General features: G+C 40.0%; 1 protein-coding gene across 1 annotated transcript in view; it reads right to left on the reverse strand.

Annotated features, from left to right (window-relative positions):
• Window positions 1–298: 298 nt before the first annotated feature.
• Window positions 299–21,750, reverse strand: part of GPR37 (G protein-coupled receptor 37) — a 37,210-nt gene continuing 15,758 nt past the window's right edge. Inside the window, exon 3 of the mRNA XM_036425887.1 lies at window positions 299–1,626. Within this exon, the coding sequence (XP_036281780.1) occupies window positions 802–1,626 (825 nt within the window). The 3' untranslated portion in view covers window positions 299–801. The remainder of the gene's footprint in view (window positions 1,627–21,750) is intronic.

The following is a 21,750-nucleotide window of genomic DNA, read 5'->3' on the forward strand; positions in this document are numbered from 1 at the left end:
ACTCTGCTCTCTGTTTATTCGTATTCTGTAAATATTTGTTGAAGTAATTTTACATCTGTATCTAAATATTAAAATACAATTTGTTTTAACATAGGATATAGTTTTTTGAGCCATGCATATAAAATAGTACTACGGTATTAAGAAGACTTTATAACACAGTGATGACTGCCTTAAAGGAAAATAAAATTATAAAACACTAAGGCCATTTTTTAAAATTGTGCATAGAACCAGTGATTGTGCATTTAAGGCAATTAAAAGATTTATTGAAAGTTGGGTTAAAAGTAGATTGACAATGGTATTAAAGAATAAAGTGTCATTTATTTGGCGCTACTTTGTGAATGTTTCCCATCTACAAAATCATCTCATGATATAGTATATATACACAATATACTTCCAATTACAACTCAGACGTAATATAACCTACAAAAATCACATGGCTATCATCCACATACAGTGATCCTACTTTGAAAAGAATGAAAATTAGCAATCCGTTAGGGTGCGAGAACGTTTTCTTTTCTCCCCAAAAGAAAATATTAGCACCATACCAGGTAACATAATCTAAAACTATTGGCCTCCTCGGACTTCTTAAATACCTAAATATAAACCTTTTATTTGTTTGTTTGTTTGTTTGTTTGTTTCCCAAAGCACAAATATTAATTTGCAAAAAAATCAGTTCTACAGTAGTTAATAATTCTTTCCTTTGTCTGCATGTCTTTCAGAGTCAGGGGAAAAAAAAAAACATAGGAAGTAAAAACTTTCGCAGGGTATGAAAATAAAAAACCGAAGCCAACCCAGCGCCCTTCAGCAGTGAGTGCCCACCGAGGCGAAGGTGGACATCTCACGGCGGATGGTGCTGAACGGGGACAGCTCCAGCTCCGTGGTGTACTCGTTGTCGTTGTCGTTGTCGCTGGCGGCCGCCGAGGAGGACTTGTGCGCGCACTCTTCGCAGCAGCAGCAGCAGCAGTCCAGGAAGGCGCGGCTGAAGGGCTTGCACAGGCAGAAGAGGACCACGGGGGTGACGCAGGACTTGAAGAACAGCAGGAACTGGCTGATGATGTGCAGCAGGTCCATGGTCTGCGGGGACACGCCGGTGGCCATGTAGGCGGCCACGATGTTGTAGATGTTCTCGGGGACGATGCAGAAGCCGTAGAGGATGGCCAGCGCCACCACCGTGCAGTTCATCTGGCTCTCCAGCTGGATCTGCCGCCGGTGCCCGCGGGCGCAGGCCTTCTCGGCCTGGCGGATCTTGCGCGCCGTCACCAGGGAGCAGGTGATGGTGAAGAGCGTGGGCAGGCAGAAGTAGCAGCCGAAGTACCACCAGAGCCGCGCGCCATCGTAGGTGAGCGCCAGCACGTAGATGGTGTCCGGCAGGTCCGGGGAGATCCGGATGGCGCAGCGCTCGGCGGGCGCCTGGCCCCCGGAGCCCGGGTCCTCCCTGCTCAGCTGGCGGAGGACCACTTCGGGCAGCGCCAGCAGGAGGGCGCCCACCCAGATGACCGCCAGCTTAGCGGTGGTGGAGGAACAGTTCTCGATCATCTCGTAGTACATCTGCACGTTGGTGGCGGCCCTGAAGCGGTCTATGCACAAAGCGCATAAGGTGAAGGTCGTGACGCCCAGCGAGGCCACCTGTGGGAGGAGCACAGAATAAGGGTGATATCACTGTCAGAAGGAAAGTTGAAAATGAGAGGGGGGGAGGGGGAGGAGGGGGGAAGTAGTGCTTCAGGGCCATAGAATAAAAAATAAAAAAATAAAAATTAGAGCTGGAAGGATCTGTAAAGGTCATTTAGTCCAACATCATTTTGTATTTTATAATAAAAGGCTAATATGCAGATAGACCAAACAGGGGAACAACCAAACAACCGGTAGCTATGACTAGCGCTGACCACCAGGGGGATATGATGGGCGTTGGCAGCAGGTGGTAGAGTGTGGAACATGATGGGTGGCAGCTATGGTGGGATGGTGGAACAGGTGAGCGGGAGCGCCAGACCAAGGTGGGACACCAGTTACTGTCATCCTGTTGAGCCTCTGGTGGTTACTGAAAATTCTTTGCTCCTGCACACCATGGCCCTGCCCTGCGCTCACATCTGCTGCGGGTGCTAGCCTCGCTTGCACCCAGCACTGGCCTTGATCACCTGGCACTTTCAGCACTCATGAGTGGCGGCTGCTGGCCCCATTGAGGGCTTCTCCACCTACCTCTGCTCCTGAGGGGCAATCAGAGCAGCAGCCACTGCCGGATCTGTGCCTTCAGCAGGTGCCAGGAGGACTGGAGCTATCAGCAAGTGGGAGCAGCAGAGTGGAAGTAGGGCTGCTGGCAGGAGGGGCTGAGACCCGCCCCTGTGCCCACTGCAGCTTTAAGACCTACAGTTCCTTTCAAGGTGCACAAATTCATGCACTGGGCCTCTAATTATAGATAAGAACACAGGATCCCAAGAATTTCAGTCATCATGAAAATGCCTGCCACCAGTTGGGCTAGATAAGGAGTAAGGATCACTGAGTGTATCCCACTGTCATTAAAAAGGATGGCCATGTTGTCCAGTGTGAGGGTCATTACCGTGCCTTACACACAGGTGTTCAAGAGCTATTGTTTCCAACAAGCTAGATATGAGTAGAGATCTCTTCCAATTTCTCCTAAATATAAATGAAAATATTTTAATACTATTGTTTGCATATATCTATGGGAAACAGAAAAGGGAAATTCACCAGAGGTCATAATCAAAGAGAAAACAAAAATTTCAAACAGGTCAGTAAACTCTCCTCCACACCTCTCCACCCACAGGCTTCAACCCCTATCCCCACCCCATGCTGCACGGTTGCCCTAATGGCATCTGCTAATCCTGGCGAGATTTCCAGGTCATTTACACTAGAAGGATGGGTCCAGGTGCCTAAGTACATAGGTAGCAAACAAAACTGTGGCCACTGGGAGTGGGAATTAGGTCAAAGATTCCTTGTGAATTTGGAAAGCCCTGAATAGTGACATTTTCATGGTTATAAAAAGAAAATAAACAATCAAGCCAGATAGTGGGGGAACCTGTCTGGATTTTAGGATTCGGTTCTAGGTGAATGGGGGAGTTGAAGGGGAAGGAAAAATTCCAACTAAAAGCCTGAATTCACACTGGACTGGAGCCAGAAATCACACCAGCTACGTGGCTCAGAGAAACCCACAATGCAGTTTAAAATCGTCCCAGGCACTGGAAAAGTGAACATGAAGTCGACTTTAAAACCAGGCTTCACAGCTGATCGATGATGTCTCTCTCATCGATGTTTCTGACTCTCTATCCCTCTCTCTTCCTCTCTGTAAAAACTCAATAAAATATATTTTAAAAAAATAAAAATAATAATAATAAAACCAGACCTCAAAAAAATCACTCAGATAAAATCCAGGGAATGTGAATTTACAATTAAAAATCCCAATATGGCCCTGGCTGGCCTGACTCAGTTGGTTGAACTAGTCCTGCATGGAAAGGTCAATGGCTCAGTTCCGGTCAGGGCACACACCTAGGTTATGGTTTGGTCCCTGGTTAGGGTGCATATGGGAGGCAACTGATAGATGTTTTCTCTCTCTCTCTCCCTCTTTCCCTTTCTCCCTTTCTCCTTCTCCCTTCTCTCTCCAAAATAAAAAAAATACATATTTAAAAATAAATAAATAAACAAATAATAAAAATCACAATATACACTAATCCACCACTCTGAGCTCATGTGCCAGAGGAAAAAAAGTTACAGAATCAGACAGAAGTGCAATTATCATGAAATAAATATGCTCATCAAATTTAAAGAAATATGAGAAATATGAGATAATGAGGGGGCATCAAAGAAAATAGGAGATATAAAAAAATAACCATGAAAAAAAAAGCATATAGAAACCAGATACAATGTCTAAATACTCAGCCACAGGAAAACTTCAGATCCGAAAATGCTGATGCTGACTGCATAGAGCACTGTATTCAAAGAGGAACTGCTCTTAAACCCATAAAGTCTAGACATCTCAATAAGTCAAGTTGAAAGTTAAGAACCAAAAGCATGTACGTATTTTTTTTCATACAGAGACTTTTACAAGAATAAAAATACATGTTCCTAGTGAAAACATACTATCATTCAACATTCTATATAAAATATTTATTGAGCATCATACATATCCTATATAATAAAGAAGTAATATGCAAATTGACCATCACTCCAACACACAAGATGGCCATCCTCATGTGGACACAAGATGGCTACCTCCATGTGGACACAAGATAACCACCACAAGATGGCCTACAGAAGAGGACAGTTGGGGGCAACCAGGCCGGCAGAGGAGGGCAGTTAGGGATGACCAGGCTGGCAAAGGAGGGCAGTTAGGAGTGACCAGGCCAGCAGGGGAAAAGTTAAACATCAATCAGGCTGGCAGGGGAATGATTAGGGGGTGATCAGGCTGGCAGGCAGGTGGGCCAGCAGTTGGGAGCAAGCAGTCCTAGATTGTGAGAGAGATGTCTGACTGCCCATTTAGGCCCAATCCCAGGGACGGGCAGTTGGAAATCCCTCAAGGGGTCCCAGATTGGAGAGGGTGCAGGCTGGGCTGAGGGACACCCCTCCCCCCATGCATGAATTTCATGCATCGTGTACTCTAATAGGCATACATTAAGCACAAACACACATTTATTAATAGTGACTCTGTGCCCAGCACTCTGCTAGATATTGGGGATACACAAAGGAATAATAAGCAGTTTTCTCACTCAGGAAGGCCATAGTCAACCAAGAAGGAGGAAGCTGGTTCTCACAGTGACCATCTGGCAAAATTTTCTCAACCATTTTTGGGAAATGGAAGTGATTTTATGTTTAATAAATGTGGTCATTAATCCTGGAGAGTATCATGCTAAGTGAAATAAGTCAGTCAGAGAGAGACAAGATCTCACCCATGTGTGGAATCCAAGTAACAAAATAAACTGGCATAGAAGCATGGAACAGAGTGTGGACTCTTGGAGGGAAAGAGAGGGAGGGTGGGTGGGTGGGAAGTAATCAATCAAGAACCTTGTCTGCATATATGCATGACCACAGCTACAGACACTGGGATGGTGAGGGCCTAGGACGGGGGATAGGGGCAGGCTGGAGAGGGCCAATGGGGGACATTTGCAATACTTTAAACAATAGAGGATTATTTTTTTTTTAATGTGGTCATTATTTATATATTTAATCAAGGACAATAAATAGAAGGTAAAATATTCATAAGGATTAGGAGAAAACGAGACTAAAAGAAAACTCCCTACATAGATGGCATGCTTTGGGTCGTACCCAAGGCACCTGGGCATAGGCATTCCCTTTGCCCTCAGCTCGTGGCGATGTGTAAGAAGCACAGCTATAGGTCATGCCTCAGCAGGGACTACATATATATGATGTAGATAACTAATTTTTTAGAACTCAAAGGGATCATGTTGACAAAAGGAAAGCCATTTGTTACAGCAATTTTAGCTCTCAAACCAGGAGTTGTTTCTGTACTGCATTCAAGCTGTCACTCTCCCGAGAAAATAGCAACGTGCCTTGCGGAATTTTTTTTTTTTTTTTTTTTTTTTTTTTTGAGAGAGAGAGAAAATAAGTTTATTTTCAAAACAATAGAGTCAAGAGGGTTTTTCTTAAACAAAATACTAATGAAAACCTCCACCAGATAATTGCTTGCCTGTAGTGTCATCTACAGGCAAGGTCTTAATGGTAGTAACTGTTACATAAAAGTTCAGTTTAAATACTATTATTTATTTTTTTTTTTTTGGTAACTTCTGTAAAGTTTAGAAAAATGCCACCTCTCTTCTCAGTGTGATCTTCTGTCGGGCTTCATTTTGGTGAAAGCCAGCAGCATCTTATAAATGATTATACCTAGCATCTTTGTAGCAAAAGCCTTTTTTTCTTCTGTAAAGTTCTAGATCTCCCCCAGAATTCTTCACTGTTACACATCTTTGGGAATTACTTGAAGGTTTTTCATAGCTGCCCAATGTCGTTCCAATTAAGAAAAGAGAAGATCTGCAGGATTATGTTGGCAGGCGTGCGAACTAACTAATCAAATTTTCCCTGACACAGACTCAAAGAATAATTCCGTTCTTTCCCAAACACGTTCTGCATCTGCCATGCAGTCACGGGCTCAGCAGAAAATCTTTGGGGTGTTTCCTCAATCTCTCTGGTTCCAAACGGAGCAAACCCATCCATGACTTCCAGATGACCTCAGTTTTGGTGACGACCGGGTGGTGGAAGTTTTTGCTAGGTGAACCTCGCTTTCAAATCTCATACACAACGTTGGGCATGGTCTCCTCCTGAAGCTCCAGCATCCAGCAAGCCTTCTGGATTCTGAGAGTTCCAACATCAAGTTGTCTCTCCTCTTCTTACACTCTACACATTAGTCAGTGTCTGCTACTTCTAATATGGAAAATAAGGACAGTGTACCCATGCCCTGACTATTCTCCTGTTGGTGAAGACAATCTGAAAATGAGATGTAATGAGGGGGTTCAACTATGTGAAAAGCAAAAAATGAAGAAATAATATGACTAACAATGGTCTAAGTCAATGCAGATCAAGAGGTCTTGATGGAGTTTATAACCACAATTCCTATTTAACAAAATCTTCAGAAAGTATTCCATGAACAATATAAGAAATATCAATCTAATGTGACTAATAAAGTCATCTTTATATTCATGTTTTAAAAATCAACCCTCAAATTAATAAGTTCACCTTAATGAAAATTTATTTTGAGCTTTTAGCGCCAAAAGCTCAAAATAATTTTTAAAATTGAAATCTAGCCCTACCCAGTTTGGATCAGTAGATAAGAGTATCCAGGGTCCCAGGTTTGATTTCGGTCAAGGACACATACCAGTACCTTTCAGGCTCCTCTCCGGCCCCAGCCCCAATCAGGGTGCATACGGGAGGCAACCAAACCAACACATGTGTTTCTCTCACATGGATGTTCCTCTCTGACTTTCCCTCTCTCTTCCATTCTCCCTAAAAATCAATGGAAAAATATCTTGGAGTGAGGATTAACAAAAATAACAAAATTGAGGTCTACACTGTAAGACTGTCTATGATCAGATTATGGTTCTTTTTTTTTTAACATCTGTAATTATCACATTTGAATGAAAATCTGAGAATTACCTGGCATTTTCTGAAAGTCTACATTGAACAGTATTATGTAGAAATTGCAGGACATATTCTATTTTAGAGATTTTTGAAACTTTTCATTTACATTTTAGCTTTTAAAATATTTTGGTTCGTTTTCCTGTAAAAAGGTAAAACAAAACAAAAATCCCCAAATTACCAAATATGCACAAATCCTCATCATGGCTTTCTGCACATTTGCCTGCCACTTTATAGCACAAGTCAGTCCACAAATACAAAGCTTCAAAAATGCTGTGCGCTCTCTAAATTAGGAATAACATTTCTATGAAAAGAACAGCTTGGTGACATAAAAATACTAGCAACTCTAAAGAGAGGCAATCTCTTAGAGGCTCAAAACATCTATTTCCTTGGTAGTTTTCTGTCATTACTTACAAAAAAACACACCCGGGATAGCATCTTCTCCCCAATTACTCTACCAAATTTTAAATCTAGAGATTTAAAATCTGGATCAGTTATCCCAAGAGCCAGCTAGCATTTGCATACCTAACCACAAGTCAGTTGCAAAGCATTTCTTGAGAGGTAATAACAAATGAATGTGGGTGGACATATATGAAGACTGATGTGTATGATGGCCACTCCTAGATATCAGAAGCTGCGCTACACATCCACTCTTACTTTGAAGATGTTCACTGCTTCGAAAGCAAAGCAGGGCTACCTGGGGTTGTATTTCACCTCCCAGGATAACGAAAACAGGACACAGTTTAAGCAAGATTTGCATGCGCTCCAACTTTTTGTTCAGCAGCTCTTCTCCACTGTTTCCCTTTGAAGATGCTCAGTTCTTACAAATGATTATACCTATCATCTGTTCCCAGAAGCTGTAGTCCTGAGTCAGAACCTCAGACATGTCTGATCTGTAATATTCTTGATGATTCGTTGGTTGAGGGAACCTCAATGTCCCCAATTTGCCCAGTTTTCACAGACCAATTTCAGGAAGCTCCTGCATCCCGCTTCCTGTTTTCAAATTGGACTTCCCTCTGACAGTATTCTCTGTCTTCAAGATCCAGCGGAAAGAGGATGAACTGTCCAGGAAGTTTGCAAGAGCTACAGAGAGATTATTAAAGGAGCCTCTAAGGAGAAGGCTGCCCCAAATGCAGACAGCGCTTACAAGGCAGTTGCCACAGCAACCTCAGTTTAATGCCAGTCCTAGATGTCTATCTGCTCCCTCCTGCCATCACTGCCTGCAGTGTTTTTACTTCACATATTTCCCCCCATCAATTCACGTATGCACTCAATTGTATGATGAGAGAGAACCATAAAGGTGCAAAGTTCCTGCTCAGCAGTCTCCCAAAACATTTACAGAAAGCTTTAAACATCTGTAAAGGATAAACGGCATACCTCAGATATTAATTGATAAAAGTCATTTGGATAATGGATAATGGGCTAATTTCTGCTTACTCGGATATGAAATGTATCCATGTAATTAAAACTGCTAAATGTTGGAGTAACATGAAAATATTTCTATCACAATTTTTAAATATACTTGTTTCCATACAGCTCATTAGAAATTCTATCAAGATGAATGGGGCAATTACATATAATTATAAAACTGTATCATGAATACTGGGTCTTCTGCATTTAATGACCATATCTGATTGCTAAAATTCAATATCACTGTGAGATATGCTCTTGGGATTAAAGCTGCTAAGCAGTAGCTTAGATGGTTAGTTCTTTGAAGCAACATCCTGAGAGATGAAATGAGTAAGATGCAATCTCTTATTAATTAAACTGCAATGGGAGGAATAATTAACATCCACAAAAGCAGAACGGCAAACACTTGGAGTAGACAAGGCTATTAATTTTGAGCCTCACCCTCAGAGGGAAGCTGGAAGTAGAAAAGTTTAACTACAGGGGAAAGAAGATATTGAGCATTTTCAAAGGATTGGCATCAAAACACAGAAACAAGAAGAATCAAAATCAACAACTCTAAAATATTTCTTTCAAATAGAGTTGTTCTATGCCAGAGTCACAGCAGTGACGGTCCTCCCCACTCGGGCTAGGGCAGCATCGTAGCCGGGAGGCTTGGGGGGTGGGGGTGGAGGGGCTGCAGCATTGCCTCAAGGCGCCCACAGGAGCAAGGAAAGTCGAGCTCTCAGGTGGGAAAGTGGCAGCTCCGGTGTCCAGTGGCCTTCCCCATCGGTGATGTTCCTGATGCCAGACCCACTTCCCATCGAGAGATAACCTGGCCCACCATATTCACGTGGTGCTGCATTAAGTCCCTGCTCATTCAAAAAGATATGAACAAAGAGCATACACTTTATGAAAGACATTTACCTATGAAGATCCTATATTGCTCTCTTTCTCAGAAGCTTATTGCAGACACATAAGAAAGCATTGTGGTGCTGGCTGATGTGGCTCAGTTGGTTAGAGTTTTGTCCAGTGTACTGAAGGGTCATGGGTTCAATTTCTGGTCCCGACACATACCCAGGTTGTGGGTGAAATCCCAAGTCGGGGTGCATCTCTCTCTTTCTCTCTCTCTCTCTCTCTCTCTCTCTCTCTCTCTCTCTCTCTCTCTCTCTCTCTCTCTCTCTCTCTCCCCTCTTTCCTCTCCCTCTACCTCTTCCTCTCCTTGCCTATCTCTCTAAAATCAATAAAGCATGACTTCATGTGAGGATTAAAAATATTTAAAAAAAAAAAGAAGAAAGTATTATGAATGAGAGGAAGCTGTGAAACAGAAACACAGATCACATGAGGTCCAACTCTTAATCATGTCAAGAGTATCTTTTACTAAACTTTCTCGTATAAATCAGTGATAACTCTAATGGGATAAAATAGACCAATGTAGTAATTCTTTTTTTTTTTTAATATATTTTTTATGGATTTCAGAGAAGAAGGTGGGGGGAAATAAACATCCATGGTGAGAGAGAATCTTTGATAGCCTGCCTCCCGCATGCCCCCTATTGGGGATCAAGCCTGCACCCTAGGCTTGTGCCCTGACTGTGACCTCCTGGTTTACTGGACGACGCTCAACAACTGAATCACACCAGCAAGGCTAGACCAATGTACTTCTAAGGAAAATTTCTTTCATATGAAATTAAATCTACATGTTTTAAGTACAGCAAAGCTACTGAAATACACTGATTTTTATAAAATAGGGAAATCTCTAACTAAAGTCATGACAATTGTACTCTAGCCTAACATATTTTACCTCAAAATGATGTTTAAGTGCATCTATTTCTGTGCTATCCTTTGTTTACAAGTAACTCTGCAAACAAGGGCATTATTGTTAAGGAAACCCATTCATTTGGGCCATGAATGATTATCTATTATGAGTCCGTGGTTACAGGCCTAACAATCAGTCAGGAAAAGAAAAAAAAAAAAAAAAAGCAGGTGGAGCACAGGGTAGTGTTTTCCTTTGAAAACTCTAAATGGCTGCAGCTTATATGCCTCTGGCTTCCTCCTCCATTTTCCATAATCCTGTTCCTTTCAGCACTTTAGGCAACTTCCCCAGGAAGAGACGCTGCTTTGAGCACCAGTGGGGACAGTGTGTTGTTCAGAGCCACTGTTTACCAGACAGCGCTGAATGAGATGGCCTTTATCTGAAGGTCTTTATTTCAGAGTGCGTGCAAATCGGGATCCTATGACAGTGACACACTTCCACGAGTGTTTCCGAGCCACACAGAGTGCGTAGGAGTGATGTGCCTCACCCCAACCTGCAGCACTCAGCTCTGAAATGAAACAGCTCTTCACAGACATTCCTTTTGCCAGCATCAAGATTCAATCTGATCCACCCACATAGCTTAAATGTCCATTTACTCCAATCTGACCCACCCACATAGCCTAAATGTCCATTATTTGTAGACACTTACCAATCTAGTTCATCTATACATGATCTCAATGCCACGGGGGAAAATATTTTGAAGCCATTAACTGTCATTACTGCCTCATTCTCCTCCTTCCTCTGTCTTGCTTATGCCTGGTAAAATGCTCTTACTTATTTTAAAAACAATTGAGACCATTTAAAAGCCAACATATCACCCCCAAACTTGTCTTGATTCTGTAAATTTTTCTTTACCATTATAGTCGCACCTTGACATAAGGTTTCCTACCAATTGTGACTCCTGGTAGTAAAAAAATAATATTTACACTAAGTCATCTAAAATGTTATAATTTAATTATAAGTATAATTAAATGCTCATTGGTATAAAAATACAAATGAAGCAAGGTTAATATCATTTGTCCGAAGATGAAAAACTCATCTATTGGAAACAACAAGTCTTAAGGGAGTTATATGTTCCATAATTATTCTCAATAATTAGAAATTCATTTCAAAATATAATATTTACCCTAACCCAAAGTCCAGTTTTCAATGGTTGGTTTTATTATGATATTTCTAATCAATCATCAAGTTACCTAGAATTTCATTTTTTTACCTTGGGGTTCTGATGAGTTTCTAAAGAATAAGTAACAAATGTGTTCCCTGTGTCTAATGACATGCATTTGCATGATGGTGAACCTACTCCATTTGTGCTTGTGTGATTATGATTTGAAGATACTGATAAGCCATATTTGAAGACAAAATTTTTCTGTAAATTTTTTTAGTAGTCTAATCAGAAGTACTACTCATGCTCATTCAAACCTCTTACAAGAGACAAATATCTCTAAATCTCACAACTTGTTGTGAATTGATTAACAGGATGTTCTTCCTGTATGGGAGTGATCTGTCCCCAGGAGAAGACAGCAAAAGTAGGAGGAAAGGCAGAAAGCAGAGAAGGAAGAGGAGGGAGTAAAAGTGTGGCCCTAAGCACAGTCACAGATGTAATAAAAATGAATCACTCCAGGCAGAGATCAAATCAATGGCCTTGGCCTCATTAATGCTATGAACCACTGAAATGTGCTGACAAGTAACACTGAAAACGACTAGACAGTCACAAATTAAAAATATTCTGTCTCAAGAATAAGCCTGGTACTGTGATTATATCCTGGGTTTAATGGGAAGTATCTGTACCTGCTTTGCAAATGGGAAGACGCCACAGTTGAGGTTGCCAGGATCCCTTCCTCCACTCCACCTTGAAATTTTAGATGAGATCATCTCTTCTGGCATGAAGAATACCATTCTAATTAGGATACTTAAGAGTTAGTCTTGGCAATAAAGTTGAGTTAATTATGGGACGTTGGAGGTCAGTTCTTAGGAAGTGAAAGGACAGAAGAAGTGCCATTGCACTTCTTCTCCCTGGGGATGGGACACCTCACTGCACAGCAGCCTGTCCATCTGTCTCCCCACAGTCCACATCCCAAACGCAGATCCCTGTGTGTCCAATATGACACTGCTGGATCTATAATAGTTGCAACACACAGAAGAGCTATTTAAAGTGGAAACATTCTGCCGGGACCTGTTTGGCTCAGTGGATAGAGCGTCGGCCTGCGGACTGAAAGGTCCCGGGTTCGATTCCGGGCAAGGGCATGTACCTTGGCTGCGGGCACATCCCCAGTGGGGGGTGTGCAAGAGGCAGCTGATCGATGATTCTCTCTCATCGATGTTTCTAACTCTCTATCCCTCTCTCTCTCTATCCCTCTCTCTTCCTCTTCTGTGAAAAATCAATAATATATATATATATATATATATATATATATATATATATATATATAAATAAAAGTGGAAACATTCTATCAAGGACCAGGCAGCCTAAGGGCCAACGACAAGGTAGACCCATACCTCCTCCACCTTGGGTAGACATATAAACACAGACATATTTGATTTTTTTTTTTTTTTTTTTTTTAAGGATGCTTTGTAGACTCTTGACAGCCCTCAGAAACTCAGGATAAGTCTTCACTCTGACTGTGTGCTTGAGAGATTAATCCAGTTCTTGGAAAAACATTCTTCATGTTCTCCTTCCCACTACTCAGTGATAGGGTCTAAAGTACCTCCCTAGTCAGTCTTTCTTCCTAGGGTCCCTAAGGTCAAACTAAATAATAGGTATACCATTCAGATTTTCAGAAGGAATGGACTCAGTGTGATGTACTAATGTTACACCGCTACATAAGCTAGTCATTTAAATACAATTTTTAAATTTGATTTAATTAATGTCCTATGGTTAATAAGGGTGGTTATCTCAGAAATTATATTCCAAATAATAAGTAAATATTTAAGAATATTCAGAATAATTCTGTTTTCAAAACAAAATTTAGAAAAGACTGTCATATTGATGAAATAATTTTGCCAATTATTCGTGTAGGTCTCCTATGCCAGGAAAGGTTTAGAAAATAAGAATGCAAGAGTTAAAATATTTTCATTGATGTAACTTTTCACCACAGATCTAGGCTGCATGGCATTTATGATGACTAACTATAAAAAATATTCAGAAAGAATTAGAGGGAGCACAGTTTTTATTTTAATTTTTCTTTGATCGTTACCAAGTACAATTGTGAGCTGACCTATTCCAAGGCCATTCCTGAATTTCCATATTACCTTGTTTAAATCTTTGTTATAGTTTTCATCACATGGGAAAATATTATTTTACTTTCCCATAACATTAGTAGCAGTGACTCCACTCCTCTATGTCCTTCATCTCTAGACACTTTTTCAGTTCTTCCCCTCTCCCTTTCACTCCAGTCTCCTCCTAACATAGTGTCTATCATAGAAAAAAGAAGCCAAATAAATATTTGATGAATGAATGTATAGTGAACAAATGAATGAATGATGACATATATGGAAAGGGATGATAGAAAATGAATTATTCAAACTGTTTTTCAGTTATTGGGTGCTGCTGTTCTATATATAATCCTCAAAAACTCAATGCCAACTAATATTTCTAAAAGGGAGATAAAGAAAAATCATGTTCATGTTTGTACCTCATTGACTAGCTGTAGAAAAGTATGACATTCTTTTTACAAACAATAGTTGAAAAATTATTTGAATTTCACATTTGAATATCATAAAGCTTTTATTTCTTACATGGGACCCAAATTCAGTAAACTTCACCAAACACTGCTCATACAAGGAATTATAAATAAGAGCATATTCTATAGCATTTTTTTCCCCTTTCTGTGGGAGTTATCAGCTAAATATTTCCATTTGCATGGGGATGCCGAACATAATTATAAAGGGATTAATGGAAAGCATTAAATATTTTTTAAGCACCATTTTCACACACTGAGTCTACTTTCCCTGAGAATATTAGTAACTTTCAAATTGCTCATAAAACTGTATGTTTCCACTTAAAAGTCCATTAGAATACCTAACAGCTAATCCAACACTCAAGCAAACTTCCCATCTGCCAAAATCAATGTGCTATTACATGAATGTAGGGACTCAAGGGGAACCTGTGAAGAATTGCCTACCTGTGTGGTATTATCATCTTCTGCTTTCAGTACCTTCCTTTCTTACCCATTGGTGCTTACAATCTCTAAAGCAATGAAAGGGCCATTTGTTTCATTCACTTTAAAACCAGTATTTCTAAAGCCACAGGAAGAAACTGGCTCTTTTCATCACAAGAGAGTCCAGACCTTTCCCAAATCAGTTCTAGTCCAGAGACCCTGGTGAAAAGCATTCCCTTTATTCATTTTCCATCCTCACGCAGGAATCTGTATCCAAGTAAAAGTAAAAAACAGAGAGCTGGAATTGTCTTAGAACTATGTGAAGTCTTCTGCCCTACCACACACCATGAGGGTGTGCTTTCTTTAAGCTAAGGAGTCTATATAATTCAAAGCCTTCCATTAAGGTCCAAAGAAATAAATATTTAGCAGTGGATCTGTTTCAGAGGATGCATCGACTCTGATTGGCTTCCATCAAGTAATGAGCAAAGAGCTATTACACTTGCCAGGTTCAATGTCTGAATATTGGCTTTTACCATTTGTTAGATGGTGTGATAGGAAACTCCACTTCCATTCAGCTACTGTAATCCAGACCTCTATTCCATCTCTTTCTCTCCTCTCTCTCTCTCTCTCTCTCTCTCTCTCTCTCTCTCTCTCTCTCTCTCTCTCTCTCTCTCATCTCAGTCTCTATCTCTATACCTAACTCTAGTTCTATCTTTCCCTCTTTCTCTCTCTCCACAAACAAATCTTGATTTGAGTATAGTTTTTGTCTGATGACTATCTCATAACCCAGTTTAAAATAATGTGTATGTTGGGATGCCTTCTCTCCTATCCCCCTTTCATACCACTCCATTTGCTCTTGGTCCTTATGGGACTTATCACTAAGCCACAAAGCATCATAATCCTGGAATAAAAATGAAGCAGTTAGTCCTGGCCAGCAAGCTCAGTGGTTAGAGCATTGGCCTGAGCTCTGAAGGGTCTCCGGTTTGATATCTGGTCAAAGACACATACCTGGGTTGTAGGTTCAATCCCTGAGGCCCCAGTAGGTGTGTTCTGGAGGTAACCAATCTATGTGTCTCTCTCACATGCATGTTTCTCTCTCCCGAACTCTCTTCCCCTTCCCCCCTCCTTCCACTCTCTCTAAAAAAAAAAAAAAATCAATGGAAAAAATATTCTCCAGTGATGATTAGGAAAAAGGAAGAAGCTGAGTTATCAATTACAAGTGCTCCCAGTATATTTCCACTCAAAGCAATATTAAATATTGATAAAACTTCCTTTCTAGTGATAGATCCTGGACACTGGGTGCTTTCCTCAAGCCTATGTCTTCAAATTGAAATAAAAAGGACAGTTGAAGGCCAATTGCAAAAATCTATTAATTTCTGCTGAAGAAATTTCTCCTATTTTTCTATACAAACCCAACCCCTTCCCAAATTCTACCACATCCTTAAGATTCCACTAATCTTCACATTATAGGGGGGAGGGGGAAAAACTGTAGTAAAAAAATGAAAATAATGCAAAAGAGGAGATTTACAAAGATCAATAAAAATGCATTGTGGTTACTATGGACAACAGTATGGAGGTTTCTCAAACATTTCAAAATAGAACAACCATATGATCTAGCAATTCCACTTCGAGGAAATTATCTAAAGAAAACAAAAGTACGAAACTGAAAAGATATATACACCCTCATGTTTATTGCAGCATACAATTGCCAAGATAATGGAAACAACCTAAGTATCCATTGATAGATAAATGAATATGAATAAAAAAGATGTGGCATATATATATAGTCCAGTGCATGAATTCATACACATTGAAAGGAACTGTAGGCCTCGAGGCTGCAGTAGGCACAGAGGCAGGTCTTGGCCCATCCTCTGCACCCCCACCTGGCCCCTCCCACTGCAGCCCCGCTCCTGCTGCCATCACTCCCACAAATGACAGCACTGGCCCTGCTCACACCTGCTGATGGTGTGGAATGATTGGGGCTGGCGCCCTCAGTGGGTGCAAGCAGCAACTGCTGCCCCATTCTCCCCTCAGGAGCAGGGGGAGGTGGAGAAGCCCTCAGGGGCTATCAGGGCCAGCAGCTGCTGCTCACACCCACTGATGGCATCAAGTGATTGGGACTAGTGCTGGGAACTGGCAGCAGGTGCAAGTGCTGGACAGGACTGCAGCACGCAGGAGCAAAGAATTTTCAGTAACCACCAGAGGCTTACCCCAATGACAGAGACCGATACCCTGCCTTGGTCTGGTGCCCCCCCTTCACCTGCTCCACATCCTGCCATGTACCTCAAATGCCCTCTGGTGATCAGCACACATCATAACGACCGGTTATTCAACTGTTCTGCCATTTGGTTCTATTTGCATATTAGCTTTTTATTATATAGGAGGATATATTGCAATATATATAAATATATATATATACATACATACATATATATACATACATACATATATATACACACATATATGTAATGTATATGTGTGTATATATATATATGTATATATACACAATGGGATATTATTCAGACATAAAAAATAATAAAATCTTTCCATATGCAACAGTATGGATGGTCTCAAGGTCATTATGCTAAGTGAAATAGCTCACACAAATATTGCATGACTACACTTATATACGGAATCAAAACAAAACAAAACAAAACAAAACAAAAAAAACAAGTTCATAAACTGATTATATAGACTGATGAACAAGAACAGACCCAGAGATAAGGAGCCATGGGTCAGACTGTTGGACCTCAAAGGGAGGGTGGGGATAAAAGGGAGAGATCAACCAAAGGACTTATGTGCACACATATGAGCCTAACCAATGGTCAAAAACAATAGGGGGGTGGGGGCAAGCATGTGGGGGAGGGCGGGCAGGGGATTGGAATGAGGGTTGAGGACAAATATGTGATACCTTAATCAATAAAGAAATTTTAAAAAAAGAATTACATGCCCCCCCCCCCCCAAATAAATAAATAAATAAATAAATAAATAAATAAATAAACTGATTGCTGGGTGCCAGAGGCAGGAGTTGGAGACAGGATGGAAGAGATGATTGAAGGGGGTCAAAGGTTCAAACTTCCAGTGATAAATAAATGCATTACAAGTGTAATGCACAGCATGGTTATAATAGGTAATAGTACTGTATCACATATTTGAAAGCTGTTAAGAAAGTAAATATTACAAGTTCTCATCACAAGAAAATATTGGTATCTATGTAATATGAGAAGTATTAACTAGACCTATTGTAGTAATTATTTTACAATGCATATATATATCAAATAATTATGCTGTATACCTGAAACTAATATAATGTTATATGTCAATAATACCTCAATAAAAATAAATTATGGATAAAATTTTAAAATGAGAAATATTATAAATAACTCTGAAAACAAAAGAAATGGTAAATCATACATTGCAAATCAATAAGAAGGTGTGTGGTAAAAAAAAAAATTAAAAAAAATAAAGGAAAATAGCCAACAAATAAAATAAATATAAATGAAAAAAAGGCAAATGCTAGATAATAAAAGGAGATGCAATCTCAAATAATTTTTAGAAGTTCTTGTGGTCAAGAGGAAAATGATTGGGAAGAGGTAAGTTTTGGAGAAAGTTTAAACAAATTTTTTATTTCTTTAAACCTTCATTTGTTTAAATTTGTAATATTCTTTACTAATTAAAACACTTTGTGATTTTAAGGACATAAAATATAACTTATAGAACTTTACTTGATCACTAAAATAATTATGTTTTAAAAGTGCAGTTGTCTAGGGTTATTGCAATTTTTTTTAAAAAATAATGCTATCAACTGTAGAACCTTACTGTCAATTTATGAGAAACAAGATGAAAGTTCTATAATAATAAAAGCATAATATGCTAATTAGACCAGGTGACCTACCAGACAACCTTCTAGACCAAGCAGGGACTGTGAGGGAAGCCCGGGTTCCAGGTGCCAGAGGGAAGCCGGTGCCGGAAGTTGGGGGAAGGAAGGCCTGCTCTTGCACATATTTTGTGCATCGGGCCTCTAGTAATATAAGAAGCTATAAAGGCCATCATCTATCAATTGAAGCATGCAAATTGACTGCACCTTTGCTACGCCTACCAGCCCCGCCCACCAGCCAATCAGGGTGGGTATGCAAATTAACCCAGCCAAGATGGCGGTTAACTTACATATCCAGTCCAGAGTGAAGACTGAAGACCATAGAAAGAAGCCAAGAGCTGCAGAGAAGCAAGCAGGGCAGCGGAGAAGGGAGGAAGGCAGAAGACTGGAGCGGGAAGCCCTATTGCAGGAACCTTCCTGCAAGGGGCATCTAGTTATTTTATAATCATCTATTGGATATAGAAATATATTTTAAAGATGCCAAAAAACAGAAATAAAAATAAATGTATTCAGGGAACCCTTTTGCCTCAAAGATGTTAGTCTAATAGTAAATGTCCACATTAAGTGCTGAGACAAAGAGTCTGATTGCCACTGACTAGGTACATTAGTATATACTTAGGATGGTCCTTTCTTTTCTCTGAGCCTCATGTTTCATCTTTAAGATCAAGGAGTTGGATTAAAATGCCATCTGATTCTAATTTAACATGATAGTTCAAAAGCTACAGTGGTGGAAGCTTTGGTTCCCCACCCAGATTGCCGCCCTAATGAAGGGCTGATTCACCCAGCCACTAGCACTACTGGTGGTTGACGGCTCTTACCTGCATCCCTCTCTAGAAGTTGCCCTTGACCAAAAAGATCCACCCAGCTCAACGTAGTGGCCCCTTTCTGGGAGCCACTTGTATCCAATGACTGGTCCATTAGGGGACACAGAGTGCGGGCCCTCACGCCTCCATTCAGGATATCTCTGCAGGCCACCTCAGACTGGGAGCTCCCTGTGGTCTTTGTGGCATCTGCAGCACAGTTCAGCTTCTCCTTCTGCCCAGTCCAGCATGCTCCACTCCCTACTCGGCATTGAACTTGAGTGTACCCAACATACTTCCTGCAAGCAAATTCCCACATTAGGGTCTGCTCTGGGGGAAACCTGAGATGGAACAAGCACTAAATAAATCTCTGCGACTTCTGTGAAAATAACAGTGTCTCCTGGAGGCAGAAATATTTTATTTTGGGTTTTGGACTGTACTTATTGTCATAATCAGGAATTATGAAGCTGTTAATAGTCCAATACAATAGGTCCTTGGGTTACCTCGTAGATATGTTCCTACCGTGTGACAAAATGTGATTTTTGTCATAAGTCAGAACACACCTACATAAGCACCTACGTCACTCACATGGAGCACATACACAGCAGTAATGAAGTGAAACAGTAAAATAATTTAAAAGAAAGATAATTCCTGATCTTACTTGTGGTAAATAAATAATAATAAAAAAAACATAAAACACATATGTACATATGTTGAAATAACGGAACTTTTTTTTATATAAATAAATGGGAGATGGCAACATAACCACAAAACAACGTACGTCGAGTCCAACATAACTCAAGGACTGTCTGTAATTGCTTTCACAAAGCATGATAAAATATTTTAAAACTATTTCAGAGAAATAAGATTAGGTAGAAATGTAGAGAACATATTCTACATTTTAGATGAGAAATTGAAATTTTCACTCACTAGTTTAACAGTAAAAATATTATACATATTGTTGTCTAATTTTTCAATTAAAAAAATAGCGAATCTTTTTTTCCCCCAAACCTTTGCTTCTCTAAAAATAAAATAGAGCCTGGTACCAATAACTTTTTTTTTTTTTTACATAAGTCTATAAAGAAGAAAAAATACAGAGACCAAAAATAGCCATATTTATATATAAAAGGCTAGACTGATCCTACATCCGTCCAACCATCTGACCGACCAACCAACTGGCCAGTACATATGACCAGCACTAGCAATTTAAAAATAAATGTTGACTCGCACATGTGAGTACATATAAAGCTCTCTTAGTGGTGCCAATTGCACATGTGTGTTTTGATTTGTTATTGTTGATCATGAATTTGATTGTTTTTGTGGACATTTCTATTACAGAGAAAGGGCAAATAGTAATGTTAAAATATTTCTTCTAATTAATTTTCTTTCCATGTGCATGAATCCATGCACCAGGCCACTAGTGTATATAACAAGAGGTAAAAACAAGTATTCTTAAGGAGCAGAGAATTAAATTAGAAGATGAAATACAAATGAAAGCACAGGACATATTTTTTAAAACTTATTAGAATTTGAATGAAAACCCATACATAATAAATATCATTGTTCACAATTTATAGGTATTACTTTAACCAGTTTTTGTGTGAATTCGGTGGAATTCTTTTCTTTTAAAGTTTTTTTTAAGAACTTTAGTAAAAATGTTTCTTTCCCCAGTTTCTCTTTTTCTGTCTTCTTGATTACTTTTTCCTCTAATGATAAAGGTTTCATGTCCAATACATATGCCTTTCCTATTGGAGAAACTCCCCCGTTCATTTTATAGTTTACTATTGCCTCTTCTTTACATATCTTAATTTCTTCTACATTCTTAAACAAAGGAACTTTTAAATTGAAATGGACCTTGAAAAGGCAATTGGTAGACACATTTTCACTAACATAAATTCAACTGCCTCCTCTGCAATTCCACATGGGATGGTCTACCAAATAACCTGGATATTTCTGAGCTCCTCGGAGCTTGGCAACCAGAGAAATCCTGAATCCTGGTAAAACAGGAACAGCTGATTTAGCAAGCATGGCATGATTGTGCCTCTGATCCCTGCCAGGATAACACAGGGTCTTATTTACTGACTCTTGTCTTGGTGCTTCTAAGTAGGTCCTGTTACTGTGTACTTACCCCCTAGCCTTAGGCCTGGAACAATGTTGAACATAGTGTCACTGGCCCTGGTGCCAGACAGGATCAGGGGCTCTGGAATATTTACAGTTTCCCTTCTTCTGCTTCCATAAATGAAACAAGCCGTATGAATGGAGGAAACCAAGGGCCAGCTGGCTAAAGGCACAACTGGCAGCAGAGCACTTGGGCTCTGTCCAAGAGCTGGTGTTTAAAGAGAGGCCATTTAAAGAGCACATTCCAACCGCCATAATAGCAGTGCAGGACGCTGGCTGTATGATGAAACAGGCACATTTTACGCAGAAAGATTTTCGTTTCCAAAGTTTAGAACCTATTATATATAAATGCCCCACTTCTTAAAAAATCTTCTAGTTTTAGAGTCAATCCCTTAAAATAGCCAATGGCAAATGGCAAACATATATACTTTGATAATGTTAAATAAATTCTGTCCCAGGATGGCCGAAGTGTTATTTTGGCTTAAGCTCATTCATACAAAATAAGTAAAAAGTGTTGAGAAATGGAGAAGGAAACAGAAAAGACAAGAAATGACACCAGAGTTTAGATGG

This window comes from Pipistrellus kuhlii, unplaced genomic scaffold, assembly GCF_014108245.1.
Source record: "Pipistrellus kuhlii isolate mPipKuh1 unplaced genomic scaffold, mPipKuh1.p scaffold_m20_p_10, whole genome shotgun sequence".
Taxonomy (NCBI): Eukaryota; Metazoa; Chordata; class Mammalia; order Chiroptera; family Vespertilionidae; genus Pipistrellus; species Pipistrellus kuhlii.